This window comes from Phanerochaete carnosa (assembly GCF_000300595.1).
Source record: "Phanerochaete carnosa HHB-10118-sp unplaced genomic scaffold PHACAscaffold_7, whole genome shotgun sequence".
In the NCBI taxonomy this organism is placed as follows: Eukaryota; Fungi; Basidiomycota; class Agaricomycetes; order Polyporales; family Phanerochaetaceae; genus Phanerochaete; species Phanerochaete carnosa.
The window spans coordinates 1182156-1207407 of record NW_006767634.1 but is presented as its reverse complement, the minus strand read 5'-3'; the positions used below and the strand labels follow the sequence as shown (position 1 = coordinate 1207407).

At 54.4% G+C, this 25252-nt stretch overlaps 7 protein-coding genes across 7 annotated transcripts; 3 read left to right on the top strand and 4 right to left on the bottom strand.

Moving 5' to 3' along the window:
- Nucleotides 1-77: 77 nt before the first annotated feature.
- PHACADRAFT_259526 (uncharacterized protein) lies at nucleotides 78-2642 on the top strand. Its single transcript, XM_007397911.1, has 6 exons — nucleotides 78-1186; nucleotides 1241-1264; nucleotides 1323-1716; nucleotides 1766-2123; nucleotides 2178-2456; nucleotides 2525-2642. The coding sequence occupies exons 1-5, from the start codon at nucleotides 92-94 to the stop codon at nucleotides 2449-2451; spliced, it is 2145 nt and encodes a 714-aa protein (XP_007397973.1). The 5' UTR covers nucleotides 78-91; the 3' UTR covers nucleotides 2452-2456; nucleotides 2525-2642.
- Nucleotides 2643-5561: 2919 nt separating this feature from the next.
- On the bottom strand, nucleotides 5562-7387 carry PHACADRAFT_185976 (uncharacterized protein; the record flags this gene model as incomplete). The annotated part of the gene is made up of 4 exons (XM_007397910.1): nucleotides 5562-6092; nucleotides 6147-7025; nucleotides 7078-7290; nucleotides 7384-7387. The coding sequence occupies 4 exons, from the start codon at nucleotides 7385-7387 to the stop codon at nucleotides 5980-5982; spliced, it is 1209 nt and encodes a 402-aa protein (XP_007397972.1). The 3' UTR covers nucleotides 5562-5979.
- A 245-nt stretch (nucleotides 7388-7632) lies between these two features.
- PHACADRAFT_259518 (uncharacterized protein) lies at nucleotides 7633-8811 on the top strand (the record flags this gene model as incomplete). Its single annotated transcript, XM_007397909.1, has 5 exons — nucleotides 7633-7786; nucleotides 7838-8023; nucleotides 8078-8163; nucleotides 8210-8417; nucleotides 8472-8811. The coding sequence occupies 5 exons, from the start codon at nucleotides 7633-7635 to the stop codon at nucleotides 8750-8752; spliced, it is 915 nt and encodes a 304-aa protein (XP_007397971.1). The 3' UTR covers nucleotides 8753-8811.
- Nucleotides 8812-10895: 2084 nt separating this feature from the next.
- On the top strand, nucleotides 10896-13893 carry PHACADRAFT_259513 (uncharacterized protein). The gene is made up of 6 exons (XM_007397908.1): nucleotides 10896-12410; nucleotides 12459-13073; nucleotides 13129-13325; nucleotides 13385-13556; nucleotides 13591-13709; nucleotides 13763-13893. The coding sequence occupies exons 1-6, from the start codon at nucleotides 11919-11921 to the stop codon at nucleotides 13821-13823; spliced, it is 1656 nt and encodes a 551-aa protein (XP_007397970.1). The 5' UTR covers nucleotides 10896-11918; the 3' UTR covers nucleotides 13824-13893.
- A 239-nt stretch (nucleotides 13894-14132) lies between these two features.
- On the bottom strand, nucleotides 14133-15551 carry PHACADRAFT_259510 (uncharacterized protein). The gene is made up of 5 exons (XM_007397907.1): nucleotides 15476-15551; nucleotides 15253-15416; nucleotides 14742-15200; nucleotides 14575-14689; nucleotides 14133-14521 (listed from the first exon to the last, which is right to left on the bottom strand). The coding sequence occupies exons 1-5, from the start codon at nucleotides 15543-15545 to the stop codon at nucleotides 14346-14348; spliced, it is 984 nt and encodes a 327-aa protein (XP_007397969.1). The 5' UTR covers nucleotides 15546-15551; the 3' UTR covers nucleotides 14133-14345.
- Nucleotides 15552-18902: 3351 nt separating this feature from the next.
- On the bottom strand, nucleotides 18903-20877 carry PHACADRAFT_185972 (uncharacterized protein; the record flags this gene model as incomplete). The annotated part of the gene is made up of 4 exons (XM_007397906.1): nucleotides 18903-19849; nucleotides 19902-20357; nucleotides 20420-20672; nucleotides 20728-20877. The coding sequence occupies 4 exons, from the start codon at nucleotides 20875-20877 to the stop codon at nucleotides 19413-19415; spliced, it is 1296 nt and encodes a 431-aa protein (XP_007397968.1). The 3' UTR covers nucleotides 18903-19412.
- Nucleotides 20878-21132: 255 nt separating this feature from the next.
- Nucleotides 21133-25052, bottom strand: PHACADRAFT_175669 (uncharacterized protein). The gene is made up of 11 exons (XM_007397905.1): nucleotides 24560-25052; nucleotides 24347-24490; nucleotides 24177-24296; nucleotides 23971-24127; nucleotides 23318-23913; nucleotides 23148-23261; nucleotides 23030-23098; nucleotides 22722-22978; nucleotides 21897-22670; nucleotides 21734-21842; nucleotides 21133-21676 (listed from the first exon to the last, which is right to left on the bottom strand). The coding sequence occupies exons 1-11, from the start codon at nucleotides 25013-25015 to the stop codon at nucleotides 21449-21451; spliced, it is 3024 nt and encodes a 1007-aa protein (XP_007397967.1). The 5' UTR covers nucleotides 25016-25052; the 3' UTR covers nucleotides 21133-21448.
- Between the last annotated feature and the right edge of the window lie 200 nt (nucleotides 25053-25252).

Genomic DNA, 25252 nt, shown 5'->3' with positions numbered 1-25252 from the left:
CCTGCCGAGTTAGCTTGCGTGTGTATATACAGGTCGACACCATTCAAGCGTAGCGAAGACCTTTGAGCACCAGAGAAGTTCCGCTTTGACGATGTTCCTAAGGCTGCTTGCAGCATTCTCGACACTACTGCCTCTCGCGCTTGGCGCGTCACGCATTGATCGTCATGCCATGGTCTCGCGATATAACCCAACACGCAACGCATCAAGCTCGACCACACCCATGCAGGTCGGCAACGGTCACTTCGCCTTCGGCTCGGATGTGACCGGGCTCCAAACCTTCCTTCCCTTCGCCATTATGTCGGACTGGGCCTGGAAGAATGACAGTCTTCCGCCCGGCAAGACGTGGGCGGACATCTACAATTACCGCGGTGTGGAATGGGACTTCCACGGCCGACTCGTGCAATACGAGTTCGACGGCGAGCCCTTGGTCCAACAGTGGCTCATCTCGAACCCGAACCGGGTGAACTTAGGTCGCGTCGGTTTGCTCTTCCTCGATGACGACGGGAGGGCCCTGAACGTAACAGAAAGCGATCTTGAGAACGTCAAACAAGAGCTCGATCTTTGGACCGGGACCATGTCAAGCCAGTTCGTCTTCGGCGGCCAACTGGTGGCCGTGACCACCGTCTCTGCGCAGGCCAGCAGCACTGTCGGTATTAACATTGAATCTTCGCCGTTGCAAGCTGGGAAGCTCGGCGTGTACCTAGACTTCCCATGGAACGACGGCTCATCCAAATTCTCGGCCCCATTCGTCGGCGTCTTCAACATGACCAGTAACCATACAACTACGCTTCGGGTGGGTGACAAGCTTCCTAATGGTGTCCAGGCGCAAATTAGCCACACGCTCGTAAACTCGACTTTCGTTACCTCTGTTGGCGGTGATCACTTCACTATCTCTCGCGATACTCCCGCCGCGCACCGGTACTCCATCCATCCTGCCAATGCTTCGAACTCCTTTTCCCTATCTGTATCCTACTCCCTGCCCAATGACACATCGAAGGCAGTTGTCTCGTATAAGTCTATAGGTGAAGAGTCGGTCCAGACGTGGGAACAGTTCTGGTCGGAAAGTGGATTCGTCGACGTCTACACGGGCTCTTCCGACCCTAGGGCAGACGAGTTGCAAAGACGTATCATCTTATCTCGCTACCTCATGCGAGTCAATGCAGCTGGCGACGCTTCTCCGCAAGAAGTGAGTTATCATTGCTGTCGATAATGAATCATGTCGCTCACATCCTCTCTGTAGTCGGGGCTAGTCAATGACGGATGGGTAAGCTGTCCCGAGTCCTCGTGGCATTCCCGAATCGTGCTTATGACAGTTGCTTTAGTATGGGAAATTCCACATGGAGGAGGTCTTCTGGCACCTCGGGCACTGGGCACCGTGGAACAACTGGGATCTCCTCAACCGGACCTTGGGCATGTACCATCGATTTCTGGAGACGTCCATTCAGCGGGCTCAGGTGCAGCAGGGCTTCAGCATGGGCGCGCGGTGGTCGAAAATGACCGACCCTTCCGGTCGATCTGCACCCGGCGAGATCAACGAATTGCTTATCTGGCAACAGCCTCACCCGCTCGTGTTCGCCGAGTACGAGTACCGGATGACCAAGTCCCAGTCGACTCTCGAGAAGTGGCAGAATGTCATCAACGAGACTGCGAACTGGATGACTGCGTTCGCATGGTTGAACGAGAGCACGGGTCGGTATGATCTTGGTCCGCCGATGTGTGGGTACTCATGCATTCGCGTCTTGCGGGAAGCTGACGTCAAATGTAGATGTCGTTGCGGAAGATACCAGTCCCAACGTGACCCGTAACCCAGCATTCGAACTTGCATACTGGAAGTACGGCTTGGGTCTTGCGGAGACGTGGATGCAGCGACTAGGGTTCGCGGTACCCAGTGCCTGGGAACACGTCAAAGAGAACCTTGCTCCTCTTCCGATAGAAGACGGGCTTTATGCCGTATACGAAGGAATCGAATCCAACTTCTGGACAGACCCGACGTACATCAACGACCACCCCGCCCTTGTCGGTCTGCACGGCTGGCTACCGCCCATCGATGGCGTCAACCTTACAATTGCAAAGCTGACCGCGGATAAGGTGTACACTACCTGGAACATCAGCAACTGCTGGGGGTGCGTCTGCGTTTCTCTTATGCGAGATCTCTGCTGATGAATGATCTTGGCTAGATGGGACTTTCCTATGCTCGCCATGTCGGCCGCACGCAACGGGGAGACAGAGCAAGCGATGGAATGGCTGCTTCATCCGCTGTATCAGTTTGATGATGTCGGCATGCCCGTCGGCGGTGTGCGAGTGACTACGCCATACTTCCCTAGCTCTGGTAGTTTGCTGTACGCTATAGCGATGATGGCTGAAGGGTGGGATGGCAGCACGGCACAGGCACCTGGTTTCCCTAAAACAGGGTGGAATGTAAGAGCGGAGGGGATAAGCAAGACGTTGTGACATAGGTATGTGACGATTTTCGCTTGCTTAATTCAAACGGCGGCGAAGTGCTTAAATTTGTGACAATTTTCAGAAGCAGTTAACATGCCTTATGGAGTGTATGAGTACAAGACGGCGACGGGGGCAGCGCCACAGGCTCTCTTGGGCCGTGCGCGCTACGCTCCTGCCACAATATGCTTGTCCGAACAGTCAGAAATATAATAAATGTTTACCTGGCCAATGCTTTATGCAATGGGTCATGTGGAGTTTTCTCTCTGTACGGAGTCTGAAACTTGCTTACTGTCAAGGTATGTGGTACTTAGATGCTTCAGATCAGTTTCAGATCACGCCGTGCTTGCGGCATCCAGGCACAAGGGGGCGGCGAGACCTTTGCCTGGCTGCTGCCCTCCATCATCAGGCCCCAAGCTTCAAGCTTCAAGCTTCAAGGGTGACTCCGTCTGCGTTGCAGATGAGTGTGCCTGAGTCTCAGCGGTGATTATGGTTGCAACCCACAAGTCATAAAGGCCGTAGATTTTACTACATTCGGAGGCACTGCTCTGCATCTGTTGGCAACCAGTTAGTCGACATATGATCCAAGGCCCAGTTCTTTAACAGGTGTGTAGCGAGCACTCATACAGGTCCTAATGTTCACCCAGCTCGGATGGCACTTTTGTCAGAAGTCGGTTCGGTCACGAAATTCAGGTTTTTGTGATATCTCTGCGGAGTTGGGTGACTGAAGGTTTCCGATTTTCCATGGATTGGCTCTGGACAAAGCTCGACCACGCGATGCCGAAACTCCGTAGACTCGTTTAGCTTGCGCCCAGAACTATCGGGCGCGTGACGGCGAAGTCAGGAAGAAACGAGATCGGCGGGTATCGTGAGAGCCCGTCGACGCCGCAGCGTGTGCCCGCGGCTTCTGGTATTGCGGTCCCGCTCGTCCTCTTCAGCCACCCGGATAATCTTTCAATAGCAATTTTGGTCCCTTTCGTGCGAGTGTTCCACGAACCTAGAAAGGAGCAATGTCTACCGACAAAAGTCCACGATGCGTCACCTTGATGTCTATCTATCTGTGCTACATAGCACCCGCACGGCCTCCTGGTATAAACAGCGCCGCTTCACGAACCTGAACCCGGATAGTCTTTCTCGCCTTCTACCAACAGCCCAGCATGTCCGCCCCTCCAGTCATTCCTCCCAGCGCCGCCGCCCTGGGTTTGAACCTCGACACAACCATTGGCGCTCTGCTGCTCGGTGGCCTCGTGAGTGCAATGTAAGGTCCCTCATCTCCTTTTTCCAGGATATTACTCATGAAGCGTCCGTTCAGGCTTTATGGTATTACGTCCACACAGACCGTAGTGTATTATCAACGAGAACACGGCGACAAGTGGCTCGTCAAGGGCGTGGTTCTTGTATTATGGTACGCACCCAATGTTAAACCCTCAGGTTGACGTTGCATACATTCTGAATGTGCATCGGAAGGCTCCTTGATTCTTTTGACATGGCCCTTATATGCCATATCCTGTATTGGTATCTGATCAACAACTACGGGGACCCTCTGTCCCTCTCCAATCCCGTATGGTGCGCTATGCTTCTTGAGTACCTTAGACTGGTGGTAATGGATACTCATCTACTACAGGAGCATTATTGTAAGTCTTGCTTCCCCCGTCTAAGGTCGGGTTGTCACTGATCAAGAGCTGTAGCTTCACATTTTGGTGACCGTAAGTCTTGAATCCGAAAGACGTCTCGCCGTTTCCTCAGTTCGATCTTCCAGTCGACGACACAATTCATTGTGCGGGGGTGAGTCCCACGTCGAGGAGTCCAAGGAACAAATGTTTGACAACCTATTCTGCGCAGAATGTTTGCATGGCGGGTTTGGCACCGTCAGTTGCCTATGCGTACCCCGTTTTACTTCATACTAAATTGTTCGTCAACTATCCAGTTAGCCACGGGCACTGGATGCCCGCTACTACGATTGTAAGTTGAGATAGTGACCTCGTTGAATTGCATAGCAACTGACGTATCATTTCAACAGCTCACCGTCTCCACTACGGAACTGGGTAGGATGTTCTTTGTCTTGATGCCACTGGTTGCTAACCCATCTTGCGATATCTAGTTACTAGCCTTGGTAAGTACGACTGTCTGACACCATCGGACGTTGTTGATGATCATATATCTGTAGTGATTACGATTAAATGGTTGGTTTTACTTGTCAGTCAGTTGCTGCTAACTGACGGTACAGTATAGCTTTCACATCACTTTCGTTGCTCTGCAAAAGCTGGATGTGAGTAAGATTATCACCTAGAATTTCAAAGATCCGGACTAATCCGGCTTACCAGGCCTTGGTCTATCTCGAATTTGCTACCGGCTTTTCCGGGGACTGCCTCGTCGCTCTTTGTCTCTGCTACTTCCTTCACAAGTCCCGAACCGGGTTCGGAAGGTACATACACTTCTTCTTTCTGCATCTGATCACTACGCTAACGTCGGATCTGCAGGACGGAATCTATGATAAATATTCTCATGGCCTATGTGATCAATACAGGTGCGCAGGTATGGCCGATGTCCACGACTGGGGTACAAGCTGAGTATGGGTTGCAGGTCTATTCACCGCGTAAGCACTTCGCACAAATAAGGGTATGATTTGTCTAAATGTCTTTTAGCTTGACGTCGAGCGTGTGTTTGATCCTCGTAAGCTCCAGCTTTCCCGGTGCCATTCGGCATTCACACTGATTTTCTCTCCAGTTCGCCTCCCAGTCCGATAACTTCATCTACGTGGCCGTCTACTTCCAACTGAGCAAGCGTGCGTGCATCTTGTTCTTGGTGGTTGTACTCGACACTGGCAAATGTAACTGATCGGGGTGCGCAGTGTATGTGAACGCATACCTGGCAATGTACGTACACGGCCTCATACTGACCGATTGCCTCCATCTAACACTGCTGGCAGGCTAAACGCACGCAACAAGATTCGAGAACACTCTGATGAGATGGTATCCATCCACCTATCACATATTTCAAACAGCCGGACAGGCCCTACGGCTTCAAGTTCCGCTTCGCATGGTATGCTCCCTGGGCGGTCGTATGATAAGGTTGGTGCCTTGCCTGCCCAGCATCACATGGCACAGAAAATAACTGTCAATCAACAGGAGAATCAGACGCTTTCTATCAGAGTAGATACGGACTTCAACTCGCATATGGATTCGCCTTCATCCTACAGGAAGTACGTCGTAATACAAGGTTCAGAATGCGCATGCTAACACCCGCTTCCCTAAAGCAAAAATATCGAACGCTCCTTCATACCGTAACTCATGCCGATCCTTTCGCTGTATTCGGATAGTAGAAGATGATAAATCCTGACATGGACAGTAGTAACTTACTTGTGTAGCTCCCACCTTCCCGCCCCCTGCGAGCTAGATCCCCCTTTTGGGTGCCAGGCCGTACCCTTACGTGTATGATGCTTCCTCGTTTTGTTCTTTATTTCATATTATCTTCGGTATACTGTAGACATGACTCCTTCAAGAAGGGAAAAGTTGTATATAACCGGAATTAGCTTATGTACTATAGACGACCTAAAAATTGCTTGGCTGCTGGAATAATCAACGACTGTGCCGGACTCATGAATTTGGGAATGAAGAGTGAACCTCCGAGGCCTCGGTTGAACCACGCGTCGACTGTAATAATCATCAGCGCGCACCCAAATGGGCAGACTCAAGGGACATACTTACGGCACATCTGCCCTGAGGGAACCATAACGAGATATGCCCAAAGGCGGCCCGCCCAGCCACTGACCTTGCGCCCTGTGATTCCGAACCACAGACTCTCCAGTAATACCGCGACGCCTTGAAGAGTGAAGAACAACGTGACACGGTGGTCCATCCCGCGGCCAAGGGCGTACGCCCCGAGCTCGTGGAAGAGGCCAGATGCGACGAAAGCACCTATTACGACGCCCGGACGACCGGCAACCCATCCCAGGGGTATGCCGCCCATAACCATAAATGTCCTGCGCAGCGTCTGATGCCAGCGCTTGGCCCATAAGTCGCTCAGCGACTCCGTGGCGAAAGGGTTGGCCGTGAGCGGAGGCCACGCCGCTGGAGACTGCCCGAGAATCCCGACACCAATGAGGGTCCCAAGCGCGTACAAAGTTTCGAATCCTGCTGTCATGGCGGCTCCGGATATGAAGAAAATGAGTGTCGAGGCGACGTAACGCGGAAACGAGGGAAGGCTCGTGTAGAACATGCTGCCGCCTGCTGTCGAGCCGACGCCAGGGAGCTGTTGGATCACGCCGATGACGAAGTCGAGGACGAGGTAGTTTTTGACAAATGTGAGTGCAGTAGCTTTGAGAAACGCGCCGCGCTGGAGCGATCTTGCGTCTTTGGGAAAACTGGCTCCCTTGCCGAATTGCCACCCGATGCCTCGCAGAGCGAACGCCACGTCGAAGGCTTCCAGGGCCCAATGTGGGAGCAATCCTGAACACTGGGTCTGTTCACCGGATGTTCGCGAGTCGCCGTACAATGGTGGAAGCTCTGTCTCGCCGATCTTAAGCCTGCCCTTCGCAGAAAAGGCGAGATCAACGCTTTGAACAGCGACTGTGATGCCCAAGAGTGCTGCACAAACGAGATATCAATACAAGTCTTTCAACACGAAATTGAGATATACCTCTAATCCACGTAAAGAAATAATATCTGGGCTCAAACCAGTCGTAATAGTAAGTTCCGCGTATGACCATTGCCAGAATGGTCGGAAGGAGCAGGAGACGTATTGGCCGGGTATCTTTTCTTCTAGCCAGGTAGCACATGAAGAGGTACGGAACCAGATAGACCAATGCTCCAGATAAATTACCCCATGTTAAAGGCTTACGATATCGAGGGTCTGGTACGAGTTCAAAACAAGCTCGTCTCAGAGCTATCACCAGTCTGTCTGCTGTCAGAAAGAAATACAAGATATTTAGATCTTTTGACTCACTCATCTTTCCACGTCAGTGGCATAGTAAGGAAGGCTTATTTCAACAAGTTCAATGGTGATGAAAGCAGGATCTTGTCATGCACTTGTAGATGAAGTCGTGTCTGACACGTAGCACAAACTTTTAGATTGCCTTTCCCGCTCGTCCCGTTGCTGCGTCGGCTATCACCGCCATCAAAACGCCACAAAGCGCTAACTCTCTTGCCTCCGCCCTTCAGGCTTCCACCAGTCACCTACCCGGGTTGTGAAGCCATGGCTACCTTTGCAAATACCACCTACAATGCTGCCAGATATGCGTCAATACGTCCGACATATCCGAGACAGCTGTTCGACTCTGTCTTCCACTACCACGAACGTGGACAGAAAGCGCGGTGGGCAATTGCTGTGGACCTCGGGTGTGGTACCGGTATGGAATCCTGCACCTTGTCATCATAATGTTATGCGAATATACTTCTAGGTCAAGCCACTGTGGAGCTAACGCAGTTCCAGAGGGTTATCGGGGTTGAACCTAGCAGCAAGATGATAGAGCAGGCTCGGAAGCTCTTAGGTGTCCCGGATAGCACAAAGCAGCTTGAGTTCAAGCAGTCCCAAGCAGAAGAGCTACCTTTTCTGGAGGATGCGAGCGTGGACCTCATTGTGTCAGGTTTGCAAGCAATTTACTCTGGAAAATCACCTCGCAAACAGCTTTGATACCCAGCTCAAGCGGCTCATTGGTTCGACTGGAAGAAACTATGGCCTGAAGCAGCACGGGTCTTACGAACAAATGGGACTATTGCTGCTTGGGTGAGTATGCCTCCTTGCGGATGAGTCCTTGCTCACCAAGCTCCAGGGATACTCTGAGTTCCGCCTACCTCTTTATCCCTCAGCGACGCGTCTCATCAATGAGTACTCTCAAGGTGAAGATCCGGAACGATCTCTTGGGCCCCACTGGGAGCGTCCAGGACGTACTATTTTAGATAATCACCTGATAGCTATACCGGACCCCGAGTCTGTTGTCCACGGAAGATTTCAGGATTTCGAACGCATCTACTTCACTGGTGCGTCATTGGCATTGACGATCTACGACGCTGCTAAGCAAGTCCCCCCTCTAGGTGGCTACTACCCCAATCTGCCTTCGCCCCGGCCGGTCATTTTGCGGAAGAAGATGACGTGGGAGGACTTACTCTCATATCTGTACACGTTCAGCTCCTTTCATACGTACCAAGATAGGTACCCTGCTGACAAGGAAAATCCCGAGGGTGATATCGCGATGCGATTCTGGAACCATCTGAAAGCGCACACTGCCGAGCGGGATGGGAGTGCGGTGGCAAAGGACACTGACGAGATAGATGTTGAATGGCCAATGGCTCTCCTTCTCGCTCGCCGCGTCTAGTACGTAGCACAGAAACATTGTGTGCATTTTTATGTTGGATAAGCTACACGCTATTGTTCATTGAGCCTGCATTGTGGCCTGCGTGTGTTTGCTCCGGTTTTGCTTGGCACCATCAGTGCAGTATAGGACTTTGCCCAGCGCCGAACAATGAGTTGAACCTGAACTTGCCGCGCGCCCTTCCAGGCCCTTCTCCGTGTCACATAATTTATGGACCTCATGCCCGGCCTCATGTCGCTCTAAGTCGTCCTCCAGTGCACTCTTTTCTCTACGCTTGTTGTATTTCTATAGTCTCTGCTTTCCCCCTGCTGTTGTATCGACATACGCCATTCAACCCGCGGTAGACTCCCCGGCGCTGCATCGGTCCGCCTGCGCGGAACTGTCATTCCAATGAAAAAGTTTCTGCGAGGCAGGAAGAACTCGCAAACTCAAGAGTCAAAGCCAGCTGTGTCCGCGCCTGCGCCTCTCGCTCCCCAAACAGAGACTCCATTGTACGCTCGCTTCACTATTGCCACACCCCGACGAAGTCAGGATGAACCGCCAAGGCCCGTCGTCTCAGAGCCGAAGGGGCTCTCTTCAAAGACTAGTTTTAGCCGTAGATCCACCCATTCTGCGGGAAGAAGCGCGGACAGGCAGTCGAGGGTGCTGAGCAGGATGCCAAGCAGGCAAGACCAGGTACAGTCGAAACCCAGTGAACTCGTCAATCCGCCTACTCGTTCGAGTTCCAGAGTCGTTCCGCGGCCTATATCTAGGGCAGACCCTGTGCTTGCACCGGCTCCTGCCTCAAGTGCAGCATTCCCCCGCATGTCCAGCTATGAAAGCTGTAGGACAGGACAGGCCTTATATCCTCAGCCTCTTGGGACGGAGCCTAGTTCTTCACGCACACAGCTGCCACTTTCCAGGGAGAGGACAGACTCTTCTGGATCAGAGTCACATGCATTACCACCACGCCCGTTGGTGGTGCGGAATGGAGATCCTGAAACCTCGTCTACCACATCGCTCTCAGAATCGGCTTTTTCAAAGGCGCTGCCCCCGCCTGCTGAGCCAGCTTCACCCCCGATGCAATACCGCCGCTTGCATAATACGGGACTCGCGCCGAACGATCCCGGAGTCCAGTCCGCTCACGCCTCCCGTTCATCCAATCAGCCAGCCGCGTTACGAAGCACAACCGGAGCGTCTCGCTCCAGATACCCAGCTGTCGAGCCCCCCAACTCGATCTCATATACCCCCAGTCGTCCTGCATATCCCCAGTCTGTAGCTTCCGAGCTACCTCATGCGCAGGCCGGGCCATCCACGTCCTCCTTTCCTCGCACCTCCCCTCAACCTCCACCGCAGAAATCTAGTTCTCTCCTTTCCACTCCAAACGTTACACGACGAAAATATTCCCCTCTCGCTGCTTTTGGATTACCAGTCGCTTACGCTGCGAGCATTGAGCCCTCGTCAAGTATGCAAACTGAACCGGTGAGTAGTCGTTTAACCTAGTCACCTAAATGACGGAGCGCCGTACGGTGTCCTCACGTCCAGCTCGTGCAAGAAATCACTCTTGGCAACCCGTCATCTCTGCGATGATTGGAGGACGTCATGCCGCGTCAGCACCTGTACCCGACTTGTCATTTCGATATGAAATGTCGAGTTGCGCACGAGGCGGGGCGCGCTGCTGTGGGATTGCTACTTCCTTGCTCGGAGATGTGTTCAATTGCTCATTTATTGTGGATACTTTCAGGCACAGTCTGATGTTACCGACGCAAGCTCTCCAGGGCCAGGCGAATACCTCCCCACTCCAGAGTCGACGCCTCAGGAGATGTCTCAACCTACCTTTACCTCGGTGCGTCATTTCTGAAGTGCCTATGGTAGATGGGTGTTGACAGTCCGTCATCCGCGCCAGCCGGAGCATGCTGTAGGGTACTTGTCGCCTTCTAGCCCCCAGCCTACGGGAAGTTACGCTCGATCCTCAGAAAGATTGAGTCATACTCCACCACCGTCACCACCCCATTCACTCCCACATATACCCAGCATACATGACCTTGGTGACACAGAACGTAGCCCAGCATATCACCCCTCGGACCCCGTTCCACCTGTACCGACAGACGCTGCAGGCGACCCTGGCGCTCCTCCACCGCAGGATTTTATCTCCAAAACCACATACCCAGTGTCTGTGCAGCCTGAGATGGGACGCGGCTATATCCCGGAGGGAGGACAACATGTGGTGGTCGACCCCTCAGATGACCGGCAACCCACGCCACCCGCCAGACGCCCTGCGTTCGGGACGCGGCATTTCATAGATATCTCGGACAATCGACCTCCTACCCCTCCATCTAAGCTACCAGAATCGCGCTCCATGCCGGACAGGTCCCGCTCGCACGCTGACTATGGTCACCATGGACGCTCCTCGCCCGAGAAGGGTGCGCCACCACTGCAGCAAGGGCCTGTTCGCGGCAAGCCCCTCATATTCGCGGCGATGACTGAGACAGCAGAATTTGAGGACATTGAACCTGTGGAGGAACGAGCGGAGGATATCCCTTTCGAAGCAAAGACTCCAGAAAGATACAGCTCATACGCTCCTGAAGAAGGACAGCAGACGTCCACGCCGCCGCCAGAGCCCGTCCCAGAACCCGTCCCAGAACCCCATAGAGATCCATCTCCAACTAAACGGCAGTCGAGCAAGTTGCAGAAGCGCTCGTCTCGCAAGGCCGTCCCGCCCGTCGATGATCTTCTTGAGCAGCGTAACGTCGCTCCGGCACCGTCACAGCCTGCCGAGCGGAATGGTACATCCCGGCATCGTAGTACCCGAGAGTCGTCAGCTGTCGATGCTCGCACTCAGCAGCATGAAGCCCCTCAGCGACGAAGTAGTCGTGCTGGCGCCGAAGCCCCCAGAGAAAATCGCCGGAAAGATTCATCTCATGACAAAGCGAAGCTGCAGAAGCGCACGCGCGACGGTTTCAAGGTCCTCACCGACAAGCAGATGGAGAAGCTCGGCAGCAGGACGTCTTATGCTGGTGCACCAGCTTCGAGAGAGCATGCGGATCTTCAAGCGAGGAAATCCTTTGTCGAGGAACTCCCGTCTTCTCGCCCGGCGATGTCGCAATACACGAGCCATCGTTCCAGCCAAGTATTGGCAACTCCCGTGCCCACTTCAGCTTCGCACCGGCCATCGCCATCGCCAGACAAGATGCCCTCTGCACGTCATCAGCCGCCTGAGATGTCGGCGTCGCAGTGGCCGGAGCGCCATGCCAAACGGCCGAGTCCCCAGCTGCCTACTCCTCCCGAGGAATGCAGCCCCGTGCCAGAACCGAAGAGGGAGACATCGCGAAAGGCGAAGCGCATTTCGCCGAAGACTGTGGAGGACATGGAGGTGCTTGCTGGAAAGTCTCGACCGCGTACCCCAGTGGAAGACCAAACCACTACGCGCCCGCATTCCGAGGCACCGGAAGATCTTGCGCCCTACCCTTTAGTGGCGCACCTCTCGGATCCAGTTCTGCTGGAGAACCTGCTTACTTACCTGTCATATTACGAATGGCTCAGGCTTGCTACAGTGAGCAAGGAAATTCGACACACGCTCTACGAAGATGGCCGAGAACAAGTGCTGGCGCGATACTTGCAAACGGTCGGGTACTCCAAGTGGACTTGGAACGATCCAGAGCCGCTCATCTTGACTGTGGAGGTGAGCCGCACTTCGATCTCATCTCAGTCCACGTCTAACCTTAAATAGGATCTAAACCATTACATGAGAGGCGTATCTATCCCTACACACAGCTACGCGGCCATCGCCAACAACTGGCTCAGGTCGAAATCCTCCGTTGAAGCCCGCACAATGCAAGACCTGACGTTCGCCTGCCGTGCCTTCACTCGCGTTGTTCTGCGTCTTCGTGCACAAGCCGAGGCGGAAGCAGCGCATATTGCACGAATTGCGGCGTCCATGCCTCCGTCGCCCGTGTCAATGGGAGGTGCTCGTACGCGCACGTTGTCGCAAACGTCTCAGCGCTTACCCGCTAAGTGGGCCTCGCAGTCGAGTCTCAACTCTCGCCCTGGAAGCCGTGCTCCGTCACCTTCGCCTCAAACGCGCGGCAAAGGTCCTTCGGCTTCTCAGCTTATAAAGACATTCCACTCTCCCCTGTTCCGCCTGCGCCGTGCGCCGCTGCTGCAGGTCTTTGTGCCATCCCCGGAGGGCGACTGGCTATCAGATGCGAGCGTGCTCGAATGCGAGGCAGAGCTGAAGCGTTCGGGTGTGTTGCACTTGCTGAGAGCTGGAGATGTCATCTGGGATATTGCCGCTGGGGACGAAGCGAACGCTGGCCGACTGATCTGGGATGGGTCGTACCTGATTGTGAGTCCCCTGTGTCGCATCGTCATAACCATGTGCTCGCGCTCAGATTTGGTAGGACCTCGACTACACGTACTCGAAAGTCGGTGATCCACCCAAGTACCTACCTACACTGGCGTTCCCCCCATCCTACTTCCACCGCGTCATCCGGACCATGGGCACCGGCAATCCCATCGTGCGGATCGATTTGTCACCGTGGGCTGATGATATTAAGGAGAATCTTCAGCTAGTGCAGGACAAAATGAGGATGGACACGTTCGTAGCCCACTCTTTCCCACACTCCGGCTTCCTGACACCCCTTCCTAATTCCACAGCCCACAGGGTGGCCGGCACACCGTCGTGCGCTGGCTACACCGCTCCTCGTTCCTCATCCGGCCGCCTCCCGGAAGCAGGTCGATACGGCTGCCGCTCCCGCACCCGTCCGGGCCCGGGCCCTCGCCCGCAGGTGCGTGGATCGTGGACCCCGATTGGTTCGGCACCGTCGTCGTAGAGACGGAGGGCACGAACGAGGGCCTCGCAGGCCTCCACGATCGGCTCCTGGGGCCCTGTCGTCCCGAGCCGGCGCGACTGGCAGCTCTCGCCCGACCAGGTGCTGCTCAACGAACGAAGGACTGTCTTCAGGATCTTGCGCGAGAAGAGGTGAGTGTGCGCTATTTTTCCTCTGCGGTACCTGAGTTTATGTGTTTTTACAGTCGTCCTGGTGAAATCTGGATCCGTGTCGTCACAGATAAGGAGAGGATCATACCACTATAGAGGTAGCTGTGTTTCTTGGTTCGAAATGTTTTTATTGTAACTATAAGACCGTGTAGTTTACTTGGCAGACCCTGCTTGTGTATATGGGTGCTGGTCACGGTTGTACTGTCAGAGTGCCGGGTTTGTTTGCCGACATGCAAAGCCCCCTGATGAATCTGCATCGCAGGTCCACTAGTACTCCGCCAGCAAGTGGAATTAATGTGAGCCACCCCAGTTACGCTCATAGGGGTGGACCAGCCCGTAGCAGCCCGCACCCGCAACATCATCCAGCTCTACGTCACAGACAAATCTCCCTGTATCCCACCATTTCTCGAGGCCGAAAGGTAGACTGTCTATTCCACTAAAGGGCGCTACAATTAAAGTGATACAACTTCTCTTCGCTTATTGATACATCCATTTTTTTTCTTTCTCTCCCTTTGCTCCTAGTATTAGTTGATATATCGAGCTCGACTCGCACGAGAAGAGTCGCCTGATCTAGGAGGGGAGCACCGTTGTGGTAAAGCCCACTCTGGACCCCATCGCTTAGGCTGAGAGCTTCTGGCGGAGGAGCTTCTTGAGGGTCTCGCCGTCCTCAGCGAACTTCTTGATACCCTCATGGAGCTTATCGAAAGCCATCTGCTCCTGGAGAAGGGCCCAGCGGAACTCGGCCTCGTTGTCGATGTAGGTGACCTTGGAGATCTTCTCGGCCTGAGTGCGGGCTGCGGGCAGACGTTAGTGCGCAACTATGACTAGTTGACTCGATAGCACTTACCAGCCTCAGAATCGAGCTTCTTAGGGACAGGCGCAGTGTCGTTCTTTAGCTCCTCAAGCAGAGCTGGGGCAATGGTCAAGAAGTCAACCCCAGCAAGTGCCTTGATCTCGCCACTCTACAAGGAACAGTCAAGACACATAAACCCTAAGAGATCTCGCACTACTCACGTTGCGGAACGAGGCACCCATCACAATCGTCTTATAGCCGTACTGCTTATAGTAGTTGAAGATCTTCTTCACAGACTGCACACCGGGGTCATTGTCGCCAACGTAGTCAGGGCTGGGCTGGTTCTTCTTGTACCAGTCAAGGATACGGCCGACGAAGGGCGAGATCAGCGTCACGCCGGCCTCTGCGCAAGCAACAGCTTGCGGGAAGCCGAACAGAAGCGTGAGGTTGCAGTGGATACCGTCATCGCGCTCGAGCTCCCGCGCAGCCTGGATGCCCTCCCACGTCGAGGCGATCTTGATCAGCACTCGGTCCTTCTTGATGCCGACCGACTCGTACAGAGCAATGAGCTCTTTTGCCTTGGTCTTAGTCCCCTGCTTGTCGAAGGACAGGCGGGCATCGACCTCGGTGGAGACGCGGCCGGGGATGATGGCAAGGATTTCCTTGCCAAATTCGACGAGCTACGAGCGCTGCGTTAGAGGGGGAACCCCCAAAAAGTTGCTGACGGCTTACGAGCCGGTCCATGGCGGCATTGGCCTGGTTCTCAAGGTCGCCGCCCTTCTGCTTGCCGAATTTGACGGCATTGTCGATCAGGCGCTGGTAGGCTTCCTTGTTCGCGGCCTGGAGAATGAGCGACGGGTTGGTGGTCGCATCCTGGGGCTTGTAAACATCGATGGCTGTATGTGTGCTGTTTATGAGGCTCGACGCGTCGCGTCATAGGCAATTGGGGACGTACACTCAAAGTCACCGGAGTCGGAGACGACGACGGTGCCAGTCTGCTTGAGAGCGTCGAGAGAGGTGGTCATGGTGGGTGTAGTCAAGGATGATGTGGGGATTGACGGCGAGAGGAGGCCAGTATATAAGGCGGGAAAGAGATGTCGCTGGCCGAGTGAGATCATCGCGATACAGCTCCGGCCCATTCGGCCGGTGGGGGCGGCTCTCGGCGCCAAGCCTCCCTTTCCTGCCAAATCATACATGTACACTCACGTTTCCCGCCTTTCACCGTACAATTTGCATCGCAGAAGTATCACCACAAACACAAAATTTTGTGGCACGAATATATAGCACAACAAAGCCGACGTGGATAACTCTCATCTTCACACCGGCAAGCAGTCGGCAATGCCAGCTCACGGTTCATCGGGCGAGAGCACATCTTCGGTATAATTTGCCCATTGGTTGTGGGTTTCAGGGCTGGGCCATCTCGTAAGTCCACAAGGCCGTGGATAACGGGAATGCGGTCAATCGTGAGCCTCCGTCGCCGCCAAGGACGTAGATTCATGCATTTTCGAGTAAGCACACACTCTGCCGGAGCCGGTGGGGAACACTTTACCCACCACTTCACACCCTCAGCTGCGCTACTAATCCAGTAACATGACTTGTGTGACCCAAGAACAGTTATCTGCACCATGTTCCGGGGCGCCCAACAGCGTGTATACCATCGCTAACGGACTCAGCAAGCCGGAGTCTCTTCCCTGGAACAGAAGACCCAGGGCGTGGCACTCAACTTGAGTGTGTCATACTTGGCCTGCGTTTGGAGCACTACGCTCTAGCATGCATATAGTTACTTTGTAGGTACGCTCTTCAAAGCGACGAGACTGACAATGGGATTCAGTCGATTTGTCATCAGTGCACTCAGCGGGTGTTACGGCATGTATGGGGGGCAAGGAACGTTCGCCACGTTGTAATAGCTGCTGAGTATCTATCCCGCGGTCGCATTGGGAGCAATGGTGGGGTTCATTCGGAACTTTTGAGTACGACTCAACGAAAAGCTGACTTAGTCATCGCTTGGGGCTGTTCTACAATGCTGAGCTTTTTTTTACTATCAGAAATGACAAGATGTTGTTACTCGCTGCCAATCGGGTCACGGCAAAGCTGGGTTCTTGGTGATCGCATTGTACGTAGCTTTCATGAAGGAAGTATCTCAATAGGCATATCCATGAATTGTTGTCTCGCCGTAGGCTCCGGCGCCGCATAGCGGTGCGAGTGCTATGGTCTCGTACTCTTCAACAAAATCCAGGAATATCTCATTGTTGCGCTGACGTTCACCCTTTCCGTGAGTACTGCCTGGTTCCTATCACAAACCATGACAGATAGTTTTGTTCATCACTGTTCACTGACAAATGCCAGAATCCGACGTCGAGATCGGATGGTTGTACAACTGGACAATGTGTATAGAATCAGCGCTCGAGAAGATATATGTCTCACCGAGGCTACAACACCGCTTGTAGGACAGGAGCCCACGGCCTTTATCGACTTATTTGACAGACCGTGGCCCGAAGCCAGCTCAAAATAATCTAAAATTAACACGTCCTCGACGAGCTCTATCCAGCGAGCTAGAGAGACGAGGCGACACCCACGGAAGAGTTACCTCCGCAAATCCATCAGTGAAATATCGGTACCGTTTTGGCTCTCGACTTACTCCTCTCAGCGAGTGCCAAGTCGGCCTTGTCGAACTTCCCAAAGGCGCATCACGGTACTTCCATCGTGCGACACTGCGGCGTCCCTCGTTACCTCCACAGTTCGCTTCATCATTCTCTAAACCGAAGGCGCGTGCGGGCGTGAGTCAGTTTGCCCCCTTTATGAGCTCTAATTATTCAAACACACTGCCCCGCGGGAACAGAAAGCATTTCGCTCGAGGGCGGCCGAGGCAGTGTGATGACACAGGATGAAATGACTGGAGCCTCATCCGGTGCGACTTTGAGCGAGAGCAGACCTGGTCGCAGTCTTCGCAAGCAATGATCTCCGACTTCCAACTACGCTCACGGCCCTGACCAGCTGTCGCTGACGCGCTTGATATGTCTACCGTTGTCTAGCTATCGAGGCCACAGTCACAATGGCAAGGCGCTCTACCGCGGGGAGGCAGAGAAAGCTGTGCTGGTGATCGTCTGGAGTGGGCGTCCTGATTGGGCAGGCACCATAGTTCGTCCCGGCGGTAAACGTCCGGTAAGTCCAGGACCAGTGAAGTCTGTGTAGAGCCTGATAGAGGTTCTCTAGGCCGGTGCCCGTCTTACGTTTCCGCGCACGAACCAGTCCCCCGCCCATAATTCTCTTTACGCCATCCCTATCCTAGGGCGGTAGCGCGGGGCCCAGTTGGAGCGGATCGGTGCCGCGAGCACTCGGCCGTGCATCTACGTCCTCTCTCACAGATGTGTCAGGACTACCTGGGCCTTTATTCCTCCCCGCCCAACTCGATGCAGTTCACACTTCGGTGACGGGCCTACCGGACGGTGACATCAAGGCAGAAGCCATCTGCCGTTGTCATTTGTCTCGTGCGGATGACGCAGCGCGTCACGAACATTCGCACGCGTCCTGCGCTCACTTCGCAGAGCACTACATATATTCAAGCACGAAATTGCGATCTAGAGCTCAGCAAACTAGCACGCTTCTACTCCCACAAGACTCGATTACCATTCCTTCTATTAGACAGTATGGCTCACAACTCCATTACTCTATTCGACGTTCCCTCCACGACACCGCAGCCGTGGGCACCTAATATTTGGAGGATACGGTGGGTGCACACGTCGTTCGCATCTTTCCGCGCGCTGACACCTCTTGGCAGATTCATCCTTAACTACAAACGTCTCCCATACCGCACCGCCTGGGTCGAGTTCGCCGACGTCGAGAACACGCTGCGCTCGATCAACGCGCCACCGAGTTCAGTCCGCGCAGACGGCCGGCCGGTCTACTCGCTGCCCGTCATCATCGACCCGCGGCCGACGCAGGGACAGCCCGTCGTGCTTTCGCGCGCGGACACCATTGCCGAGTACCTTGAGTCGACGTACCCCGCCCGCCCTATCTTCCCCGACGGTACCCGCGCCCTACAGAGTCTCTTCGTGCACTACATCCACGAGGTGCTCGCGAAACCGCTCCTTCCGATCCTTGTCCCGCTCAGCCATCAGCGTCTGCCCGAGCGCAGCCAGGCACACTTCTCCGCTGGCGGCAGCGGCGGCGTGCAGCCCCTCGGCAACGCCGAGCGCGAGCAAGCGTGGCGCGCAGCCAAGGACCAGTTCGCCTTCCTCGCGTCGCTCATGGACAAGAACATCGGTGACCCGACGTGCGACGGCATCGTAGTCATGGGTCACTCCGTCACCTACGCGGACTTCGCTCTGTGCTCTGTCCTGTGAGTCCTTTCCCCCTGTGTCTTGCACTCTCGATTGACTGTGCCATACTTGCAGGATTTGGATCGAACAAGTCTCCCCCCGCGACGGCTGGGCCCGTGTCCGCACTTGGAATGACGGTAGATGGGACCGCCTGCGTGCCAAGTGCCGCGAATACATGGATGTCTATTAAGTAATGCCAAGCAGGCATCACGGCCAAATACACATCGCGATGACCCTCCTTCAAACGCCTTTTATCTTTCGAAATTCATACATAATTGCGCGATTTTACCATATTCTCCGCGTTTAATTATCTAGGACCCTGTGTATCCGTAGACATAGAGTTCCCCCTGTATCTTATTTTCGCTGACTGTCTTTTCTAGCCACCGATAGGTTATTCGCAGCGCATAGATTACCTTCTGCCTTTGACGCAGACCCCTCTATACTAGCCGCTATAATGGTTATTAAATCCCGCTAGCCTTTCCGCAATGGAGGGCGATGCTGGTGTACATTCTTTGCCATCGCGGGTGCCCGTTACATCCTGAGCTCTACGATGTGACGGTTCAATGATATCGTTCACGCAGCCTCCGCAAACGCCCTATACACAACCAAATCCCTCTCTTTGCCGCTCGCCAGTTTCAATTGTGCGCCCGCGCCAACGAAGAACACCTCGCCTTCAGAGACGTCGAGAGATTCGCCAGTCCCCCAGTGCACAGCACCCGTACCTTCAGTGACGATCGCAATACTAGGCCCATCGATGGGCGCGTGTGTCTCGTCCTCGCCCGCCTGCAGCACGACGCGCAGGACCGAGAACTCGGGGATAGGCGGGTCGTAGAGCGTGCTGTGTGCCGAGACCGATGCCGTCTTCGCGAAGGGCTTGGGCTGCACGAGGTGTTTGCTCGGCTCGGACGCCTGGTACGTTAGGCCGCTGACCAGGTTGGGGACGTCCCGCAACTTGGGGGTCAGGCCGGCACGGATGACGTTGTCGGACGTCGCCATGCACTCGACGATGTCTGTGATTGGGCTTGAGATTGCTGCTGACGGACGATGGCCTCGAGGACATACCTCCGGAAATGTACGCGTGCGGCTCGCCCGCAGAGAGGAAGATCGCATCGCCCGGCTTCATCCTCACGTAATTGAGCATGTACGCGCAGAACACGCCGATGTCTGCGGGGAACTGCTCATGCAGGGTCAGCACGAGGTCTCGGATGTCTTTCTCCGCATCTGCAACGCTACCATGCTGGTAGCGCTGCACGAGGACCTCGAGCTGCATCTTGAAGACCGTCTCGTCCGCGGTCATGACGGCAGAGAAGAGATCCCTCAACGCAGCCTTCTCCTCGGGCCCTGTGGGATTTGAGGACTGTGAGAGGTTCGCAAAGCGACTGGCGATGGTGGTAGGTATCAGAGTCGCGAATTCCGGCGTGGAGAGCAGGTATGCGGCGATCTTAGGTAGCGGGAGGAAGCCGCACAGCGCAGTGAAGTCTGTCAAAGCGAGAGCCATCTCGGGCTTGTGGTTTGCATCTGCGGCGGACAAGGAGCTGAATACATCTCTGAGCGTGCATGCGCCGACATCTAACACTCACCCTTGTACACATCCGGCCTCTCCTTATGCAGCTGCACCGCCATCTTCTTATCCGGATGTGTCTGGATGCTGAGTGCCTTCGCAATGGCCAACACCTTGAGCAGGAATGGCAGGTTGCCCTCCGCCGCGCCTGCATCGGCAAATTTGTTCAAGACGCTTTCTCCGATGAGCTCTTTGTGCACGGCCAAGTGAGAGGCCAGTGTTTCTCCGGACTGCAAACGAGCAGGTGAACTGGTATGGGTGCCCATCCAGAGCTACGACATCTGCACTGTAAGTAATCGCGATACTTTGAGATGGTTGCGCGCATACCTCTGCATACGGCGCATTCTCGTCTAACTCGAATCCTTTGATCTTCGACGCGGTCGCGTATTGGGCGACCTTGGACGACAGCCCTTTCTTCCCCCAGTCATACTTCTGCGTTGTGGGAACGATCTTGAAGACCGGCGTGGTAGACGACATCGCGATTGTAGGGAACGTGATGAAGGACTGAGGAGGAGTTTGTCTGGGCTTGGACGACGCAGGGTCGACGCGTCAGGACTGCCTTTGTGAGACCGGATCTGCGCAGATTGTAATCGAGGGTCCTGCTGACATAGCTGGTTCTGAGAACCACGCGAAGTTTTGGAGAAGAAAGCATGTCTCGCAATGTCGCCTCATATACAGGATGAGCGTGTATTTTGGTCGTTCTCACGCTCGTAATTGCTGCTGGGACGCTTGGAAACGTCGACGTCGCATTGAAGAGTTCTACAATAGTCTAACTACTACTATAGATGAAGATGCAGAGGGCATAATGCGTAGAGGGTCTGTAGAAGATGGAGGTAGAATAAAAACAAAGGGATAACCCGAATATGAACACCTGTTATAATTATGGCACGTTCGAAGATCATCCCCCTGGCAGTGCACTCGCAGTAGCAGCATAAAACTGCGTCTACAAAGAGTGATGCGCTTCCCGTCGCAGGACCCGCGGAGCGCGTCCATGGAGCTCAACGCGGCCATACCGCCAGAATCAGAGACCTCGGCGAACATTTCTAGTCTACGCAGCCTCCTGCAGGGTGCTCGGGATGGTCGGGCTGGTCGGACTCTCGTGGTTGCTTATCGTCGAAGACGACGAGCGTGAGCGACGGATGTATGGCCGAGGAAACGACTTCGAGGGAGAATCTAGCGAGGGAGAGCTGACTGGGGATTCCTGCGGCTCGACCGGCAGGTCATAATCCTCTTGCAGCGCCCGCGGTGGCGGACGCTCGACCATAGCTTCCAAGAGCTGAGACAGAATCAGTCAACTGGGTTTAGGATAGATATGGAGGAGAAGGTATCGCACCTCTTTGCGTAACTCTTCCGAGTCGTACTCATTCTCCATCTCTTCTGGCGTAAGTAAGACTGTTCCTTTCCTGAAGACCTCGCCCTCCTCTGCGACCCAGCTTCTTGAGCTGAAAACATCATATATCAGTATCGCAGCTTACCGAGACAGGTACTTCACTTACAGGTCCGTCGGAGATACGATGCTTTCAGCTTGCCCCAACAGCGACTCATCGACCTCAACCTCCTCGTCCGAGTCACCACCGGGGCCACCACCGAGGCCTGTCGGGGTGAGCACAGACTCGACAGGCTCAGGCTCAGGCTTAGCCCTTCCCTTGCCCTTATCAGCCCTAGGGGTCGTCGGCTCTTCCTCCCCCGCGCGCAGCTCCGGCCCAAGTGCGGCCCCATTTTCCGCGGATACAGGCCTTCCATTTTCAAGCCGGATGCCGAGCCCACTAAGGGTGGGACGTTTAGGCGTGCACTTGGTCAAGAGAGTAGCGATGTTGTCGTTGAGGCCCAGCAGCTCCTCGAGTCTTACTGGATCATCGATAACCTGCACGACCTTGGCCAGCTGGCGGAGCACCGTGCGCGCGGAGTCGAGCATGACGGGGTCGGCAGCCCCTCCCTTCGCGTCTGCCAGGAATTCCTTGAGTTGTGCTTTCACGATGCGAGCATCCTGTAAGATGTTGTGTGTGTCTTTCTGTTCCAGGGGGGAGGGCAATGAGTCAGCGGGAGCCTTGGATGGAGCAAGGGACGAGGGTACGCCTGGACCACGGGCCTCAACCTTTTTCTGCTCGTCCTGCCGGAAGGTCTTCGCCAGCTCACTTTCCTCAATCATGATCCACAGAGCGCGGCTCTTGCTCGTACTGATTGTTGATGCTGCATCCGAGTTCGCGTGTGACGCCTTATCGGCCTCTTCAGTGTTCCGGACGCATGTGTTGAGGATTTCGCGGCACATTCTGTAGACTCGATTAGTATTGTGTTATCCATAAATATACCGAAACACTTACCGAGCCATTTCCTCGTCATCAGGAGGGATGTTCAGGTCTAGACATCTCATGACATGATTGGCCTTTAACCCGGAGCTTAGAGCCATCACCCCAGCAATGTCAAGGTTATTCAGGGTCAAATCGAGGTGAAGCAGTGATGTTGACTCTGGTAAAAACTCGGCCAGGGCGATAGCACCCGCTGACGTCAAGGAGGTTGATGACAAGAAGAGCCGCTTGAGGGCATTGTTCAGTGTGAACGCCGTGCGCAATGACTGGACCTAAATAATGGCGTGAGAGCTGCGTACAAAAGATATTCTGACGTGACTGACTCCTTCAAGATTTGGCCCACAACACAGGTTCTTGCTCAAGTCCAAAGTTTCCAGGCAGGAGTTATATTTCTTCGCACAATGCTTAGTCCAGTTGACGAATAATAAGTAAAGGACACACCAGGGCCTCTGCGATCGCCACCAGCGCCTGTACGTCAAGCTTATTTTCACTCAGGTTAAGGACTTTCAGTGTTCTGTTACGCTTGAGAACTTGCGCAATGTAAGTGACACCCATCTATCGGATCCTAGGTAATCAGCGATTAACAGCTATGCACCTTCAAGAACACACACCCGAATGTCGTTTCCTCTCAGATCCAACGTTCTCAGCGCCCCCAGCCTCGGCAAAGCATCCAATGCCCGCACTTTGTCCAACAACGCGGCACTCGGGCCATGGTGCTGTGGCGAGTTTGGCGAGGATGAGGGGGAGAATGGTGGCGGCACAGGATATCTAGCTGTTATACCACCTTGGGCGGAACTCGCGATGATAGGGATCTGGTGTCCACTCGGTGACAGCGGATTAGTATTATCGGGTTTGACCGCCGCTAGTGCTATGCGTCGAGCCTTTGGTACGTAAGGTGTATAGGTCGTCTGCGGGGCGGCCGAGGGATGTCGGGGAGGGGGGAGGATCGGACCAGGACGTGGTGGGGGTGGAAGAGCCAGTTCCAGCGAGACAGGGCTTGACGGTATCGACGGTGTCGGCGGCGGCGAAAAGAAGTTGGACGAGCCTGTTGACGTCGGACTGGCTACAGATGACGGCGAGCCATTTGCTATCGGAAAGCGGTCAGGGTAGTCCCGAATCATCAGTGCTACGGCGACCGCTCCGGTAGCATTGATTTTATTGTAGCGCATGGAAATATTACGCAATGAAGACATTCGCACAGCATGTGCTGCAGTACAGCCACTCGTATCAGCTTCGCCTAGTGCGTATCATGAACGAGACAGACCTAGAGCATCTAGTGCCTGCGGCTTCAACGAGCAGTCATCAAGTCGCAAGGACATTAGTCCGGGAGTTGGTGCAGGCTGTAAAGCTGCTGCGATATATTCGATAGCCTTCTTATCCAGCACGTTCTGGGATAGGTCCAGAAACTGAAGGTTTTTGGCCTGATATGGATGAGTATGCTACACGAGCAGGCAGAACGACGAAGCACACCTTCGAGACATATGCTCCAATCAACTTGAACGCGTTCACTTTCAGCCGCCGGTTAGATGCTACCGAAAGGAATGTCAGAGATGACGGAATGAGTAACGCGTGCAATATCGGTTTGAGTATCTGATATGTCAGGTTCAGTAGACGGTACCAAAATAACATGGTAGACGAACGTGTTCATCGAGATCGCACTCCTTCATGACCAGTTTACGGAGACCCCATTCTATCGTGAACACGTCGGACAATACCGAAGCGGAGCCTATGGCAAGCTGCACGCCAGATAAGTCAACTGTGCGTGGGTGGGGTCCTTTGGCACGCTACATTGTGACGACAGTGAGCGAGGCGGACAAACATGTCGGTGAATGCTGCCAAGACAACGAGCGTACCAGGATGGCCATAGAAATTCCAGAGTCAGGAGTCTCTTCCCGTCCGACACAGCACTCTCTGTAGAACGATTCGACTTGCTCGATGCTCCACCACTGGTCTTCTGGATTCGCAGTGTCCGGGCTCACGGAATTGCGTCGCACGACCCGCCGCCGACGCTCTGCCTCGCGCTCATCGATGGAACGCTTCTCTTCCTTCAATGTCGGCGTACATGGAGGATTCGTGGAATATATAGGATACACAACAGCAATCTCGGGCAGGATGAAGTGCGCCCTCTTGAGCGTCCTGCTCTCATCATTGCTGTCATTAGACGGGGTGGTGTTTTGGGTAGGCAGGAGCTTAGAGAGTCGACCAAGACTGAAGAATGACTGCGGTGTAGGGGGAGGTTTCTTGAGAATCGACTTTCCAGGAGTTGGAATCGTCACAGCGGACGATGAGGGTGATGGCGAAGAAGACATCGCTGTGCATCTCGCGGAAATGCAAGTGCAGCTTAGAGTGATCAGACGCTTCGGATAAGCGCGTACAATCCGCTTTCAAGAGTTTATTACCTACTTGTTATCACGTAACAATCCAGATAACAAAGTCTGTAGCGTTTCAGATAGCTCTTCAATCCTACTGTTGCAAGCGTGGTTATGCTCAGCCTTATACTTCCTCCACGCATGCCGAACCGATGCCGCAACTTGAGTCGTTCGCGC

Coding starts and splice junctions, on each gene's coding strand:
- PHACADRAFT_259526 (XM_007397911.1), top strand. CDS start 92: ATGTTCCTAAGGCTGCTTGCAGCATTCTCGACACTACTGCCTCTCGCG. Junction 1,187..1,240: donor GCGACGCTTCTCCGCAAGAA/GTGAGTTATCAT, acceptor TCCTCTCTGTAG/TCGGGGCTAGTCAATGACGG. Junction 1,265..1,322: donor GGCTAGTCAATGACGGATGG/GTAAGCTGTCCC, acceptor CAGTTGCTTTAG/TATGGGAAATTCCACATGGA.
- PHACADRAFT_259513 (XM_007397908.1), top strand. CDS start 11,919: ATGCCCTCTGCACGTCATCAGCCGCCTGAGATGTCGGCGTCGCAGTGG. Junction 13,326..13,384: donor GACAAAATGAGGATGGACAC/GTTCGTAGCCCA, acceptor CTAATTCCACAG/CCCACAGGGTGGCCGGCACA. Junction 13,557..13,590: donor ATTGGTTCGGCACCGTCGTC/GTAGAGACGGAG, acceptor AGGGCCTCGCAG/GCCTCCACGATCGGCTCCTG.
- PHACADRAFT_259510 (XM_007397907.1), bottom strand. CDS start 15,545: ATGACCACCTCTCTCGACGCTCTCAAGCAGACTGGCACCGTCGTCGTC. Junction 15,417..15,475: donor CGACTCCGGTGACTTTGAGT/GTACGTCCCCAA, acceptor GCACACATACAG/CCATCGATGTTTACAAGCCC. Junction 15,201..15,252: donor ATGCCGCCATGGACCGGCTC/GTAAGCCGTCAG, acceptor CAGCGCTCGTAG/CTCGTCGAATTTGGCAAGGA.
- PHACADRAFT_175669 (XM_007397905.1), bottom strand. CDS start 25,015: ATGTCTTCTTCGCCATCACCCTCATCGTCCGCTGTGACGATTCCAACT. Junction 22,671..22,721: donor GATGACGAGGAAATGGCTCG/GTAAGTGTTTCG, acceptor TCGAGTCTACAG/AATGTGCCGCGAAATCCTCA. Junction 21,843..21,896: donor ATCGTATCTCCGACGGACCT/GTAAGTGAAGTA, acceptor TGATGTTTTCAG/CTCAAGAAGCTGGGTCGCAG.